Source organism: Capricornis sumatraensis, chromosome 9 (genome assembly GCF_032405125.1).
Source record: "Capricornis sumatraensis isolate serow.1 chromosome 9, serow.2, whole genome shotgun sequence".
Taxonomy (NCBI): Eukaryota; Metazoa; Chordata; class Mammalia; order Artiodactyla; family Bovidae; genus Capricornis; species Capricornis sumatraensis.
This window is the reverse complement of record NC_091077.1, coordinates 18,585,168-18,589,515: the sequence shown is the minus strand read 5'-3', so window position 1 is coordinate 18,589,515 and position 4,348 is coordinate 18,585,168. Positions and strand designations below refer to the sequence as shown.

General features: G+C 60.9%; 1 protein-coding gene across 1 annotated transcript; it reads left to right on the top strand.

The window, feature by feature from the left end:
* The first annotated feature begins 417 nt into the window (after positions 1-417).
* On the top strand, positions 418-4,348 carry NRTN (neurturin). Its single transcript, XM_068981332.1, has 2 exons — positions 418-886; positions 3,807-4,348. The coding sequence occupies exons 1-2, from the start codon at positions 718-720 to the stop codon at positions 4,229-4,231; spliced, it is 594 nt and encodes a 197-aa protein (XP_068837433.1). The 5' UTR covers positions 418-717; the 3' UTR covers positions 4,232-4,348.

Sequence of the window (4,348 nt, the reverse complement as noted above, 5' to 3'; positions counted from 1 at the left end):
GAGAGAATGTTCTGGATAGAAGGACTCACTTGTACAAAGGCCTGGAGGTGGGTTGAGGGCAGCTTTGGTCCATTGCTGCCCACTTCTGGGCATCTATTTGTCTGGGGGGGCAGGGAACCTAGGCCCAGAGCAGGGCGCAAAGTCACTTCCAGGGACATTAATATGGCTCAACCCCAGGGCTTCAGCCTCCCAGACTGTATCTATTCTAAGCACCACCTCTCCTCACCACCCTTGTCCCACAGTGCCCCCTGCTGGGGATGTCCTCACCTTCCACTCTTCCCCAGACTCCCTGGATTCCAGCCACTGCAGCCTCCTGGCTGGATTGGCCACCACGGGTCACGCCTCAGGACCTTTGCACCAGCTGTTGCCCCTGCCTGAGATGCCATTCTCTTCTGCCTGGCTAGCTCCTACCTTTGTTCAAGTCTCAACTTTCTTCAATCCTCAGGAAAGCACTCTGGGACGCCCAGATGGGGGTGGTTCCCAGGTTACCCCTGGCACAGTGCCCACCTACTCCTTGGCAGCATTTTCCACAACCTTGTTTAGTGGTTCCTAGATGAATCACTTCTATATTATTATTGGTCATTATGCAGGAGTGGTTCAAATTCAGGGGCCCCACTGTATCCCCACTAGCTGGTCCAGCACCCTGTGCCCATTCGTTTGTTGCCTGACAGACGACGGAGGCCGTGTGGCTGACCATCCCGTGGACGCAGGCTGAGGATGCAGCGCTGGAAGGCGGCGGCCCTGGCCTCGGTGCTCTGCAGCTCTGTGCTCTCCATCTGGATGTGTCGGGAGGGCCTGCTCCTCGGCCACCGCCTCGGACCTGCGCTGGCCCCGTTGCGCCGGCCGCCTCGCACCCTGGACGCCCGCATTGCCCGTCTGGCCCAGTGTAAGCCCTCCCCCGCCCCGTCTTGAGTCAGATACCCCCAACATCGCAGTGACCATAATGATGGAATGTCGTACGCAGTGGAGTGGGGCCACAGAGGCTTATTTTAGATGGGGTGGAGGGAGGGTGCAAATCCCCTCAACGGTCTGGCAGGGGTGTCAGAGGGGATGGATGCTGGGAACTGGGGTCCCTCAGCTCAGCTGTCACAAGGAATTAGGCTCTAGCCCTGAGGGGCCCGGGGGCCAGATGGAGATTAGACCTGGGCATTCAGCCCGGGCGGCCCCTGCAGCACAGCGGGGGGTGGAGGAAGAGGGAGGCTGGACCCGAGGCCCTAGTGACCTGCCGGGAGGGGGGTGATGGGGGAGGCAAAGAGAGACCTAGAAATTGGACGAGTCCTAGAAATGGGAGAAAGACAGACATAGAGGAGCAGAAGATGGGCAAGAACGATGTGGGAAAAGGCCAGGAGGTAGAAAAAGGGAAATGTCAGCCCTGGGGGGTGTGGCTGCATGGTCCAGCTCCCCACTCACCCCTGATGCCTGCCCCCTGCAGGTTCTGTGGGGCTGGAGCGGTGCGTGGGCCCTGACTTTGTGGGTGCGTGTGTCCACACGTGCATCTGCACGGGTGAATGGGGATGAGGTGTAGGCGGGGGAGCGTGCGTGGGCCCCCGTGGGTAGGGGGTGCGTGCACCCCTGTGTGCAAGTCTGCACGCGCCCTGCCGGCCTACACAATCCTTCTTTCTTGTCTTCACAATGGACAAGGGTGGCCTCCGGCGCAAGCTCCACTTCCGCCCCCGCCGCTCCCCCCTTCAGGCTGCTAAGTCCTTCCCAGGACACTGGGTCCCAGAGACCCGGGCTCCCCAAAGCTAGTGCTCCAGGCCCTGGGGGCAAAGGCCCAGTGGTGAATTTCAGGCACCAGGGAGGATCTCAGCCCACTGTCGGGTCCTGCCTGCCCCGCATCCTGTCCCCAGATCCAGCCCTACTGGAGGAAGGACATGGATTTCCATACCCCAGAGTCCGTGTTCTAGATTCTGGGATTAATGCACTGACGGAGGAATCTCAGGCTTGGGCCAGGGAGGTGTGGGCATCATCTCCTTGTATTCCATGTGTATTCCTGTGCACGTGGCCAGGCCAGCTGGAAGGACAGATATACTAGAAGATTATTGTTTATCTGAAATTCACACTGAACCAGGGATCTGTATCTTAACCTGGCAATCCCATGAATTAACTCTAGACACACATCTTTGGGGTGGGCACACTGGTGGAATTGTAGGCATCGTTAGTGAGGTAGGCTCACCCTGATTCTAGAGCAAGCAGTGCTTGCCACCCTACTCCCACCCATCTCCCAGAAGATGCTGTTGGGTGGCCCCCGATTTCTACCCTCCCAGCCGCAGCCAAAGTAGGGACTCCGCAAGTCTCACTGAGCAAACAATGAAAGTAGGGTACAGCAGGGTACAACGGGTGCAACCAAAGTAGGGCTGTCATCTGCCTGAAACCACAAGGCTCAGAGTGGGCAGAGCAAGGCTCAGAACCGGGGCTTGTCTGCTCTTGAGACCCCCTATGGGAACAGACAGCTCCCAGGGTGAGACAGCCCTTCCCCCTTGGGCCTCCCAAGAAGCTATTTCTTTTGACAGCCAGGTGCGCCAGCCTTGGGGGCAGGTGAGAGGTTAAACTCGGGATTTCCTCTCTCATCCACAAGAGTGACTGCCACCTGCTCAGGGGCTGGAAGCCCCCTGTCTGCAGATCCAGTGTCAGTTCAGCGCTGTCTGCCATCCCGCTGTCTACACTTCTCTCCTGGGGCTGAGGAGCACCGGGGCAGGACCAGCCGCTTGGGAAATAAATTTAGGCCGTGGAGCCCTGGGAATCTATGGCTCAGGGCACCTCCAGGCAGTTGTGGGAGAAGAGGGTTGGACTTGCACCAAACTTGGGCACGGGATGGAAGTGGGAAGGCTGTCTGGTTTTCTCTCTCTCTGCCACCTGCCAGTGGTGAGGTCTTGGGCACCTCTTTTCCACTCTAGATGCCCGGTTTCCTCACCTGTAACATGGGGGGAGCCGCTGACAGTAGCTGTCACCCCATGTGGCGGGGCCAACACACAGGTCTCAGTGTCAGCTGCTCGTCTGTGCATTTTGAGAAGCTCACACATCCTGCTTTGGTGCTGTGAAAGGGGAAACTGAGTACTGCTACACGGTGGAACAGGAGGGATAGGGGGAGGGGGAGGCGTTGGTAACAGGCCAGAGGTTCCGAGAAGATGCAGAGGTTTGGGTGGGGATCCCAGAGACCGAGTGAGAGACCCATGACAGCTCAACCAGAGTGGAGGGTTGGGGTGTGGGAAGCAGGCCCCCAACACTGCTCAGAGAGGATGTGCCAGTTTCCTGGAGCAACCAGCATGGGGTGGGGACAGCTGGGGCCCAGGAGGGACAGGGATTTGGTTCACTACACCGCTTGCTGAGCGCCACCCCCCCCCCGTTTTTTTTTTCTCCAGTGAGGTGAGAGCAGCTCAGTGAAAAAGGGAAGAATTTCCAGTGCTGCCCTGCATAGGGATGGGGTCCACAGAGAGTGGTGGAGGGGTGTGCCCACAGGGAGACAGACACCGGGTCGGCTCAGCTCAAGTTGGGGCAGACTGGTATGTGGTACAGGAAATGGTTCTGGGCAGTCCATCTTAGGTGTAGGCTCCAGAGTAGAGTGCTGGTAGCCTTGGGGACCCAGCCTGGGGGCCTGGATATGCAACCCTCCCCTTACACACACGCCGCCCAGAAAGGGTGCATGAGCCGGAATCAGGGAGCAAGATAAGATGTGGTCGGGAGAGGGTGCACTAGCCCTTGAGTCACCACAGGATCCCTTTTCGCAGAGGAACAGCGTAGATGTGGCGCTCCTTCCCATGCATCCACCCACTGACCCCCCCCGGCCCTTCTCCATCCCCTCGCAGACCGTGCGCTGCTGCAGGGCGCCCCGGACGCGGTGGAGCTTCGAGAACTGACGCCCTGGGCCGGCCGGTCCCCTGGTCCGCGCCGTCGGGCGGGGCCCCGGCGGCGGCGCGCGCGTGCGCGGTCGGGGACACGGCCTTGCGGGCTGCGCGAGCTCGAGGTGCGCGTGAGCGAGCTGGGCCTGGGCTACGCATCGGAAGAGACGGTGCTGTTCCGCTACTGCGCAGGCGCGTGCGAGGCGGCCGCGCGCGTCTACGACCTGGGGCTGCGACGCCTGCGTCAGCGGCGGCGAGTGCGGCGAGAGCGGGTCCGCGCTCACCCCTGCTGCCGCCCGACGGCCTACGAGGACGAGGTGTCCTTTCTGGACACGCACAGTCGCTACCACACGGTCCACGAGCTGTCGGCGCGCGAGTGCGCCTGCGTGTGACCCTACCTCAGCCAGCCTGGAGAGACGGCGGCCACGGCCCCCGCCCCGACGGCACCCACGGTCCCGCCTGGCAAGCCCCGCGACAGACTGCCCACGAGCAGAAGATGCCGTCCAGGG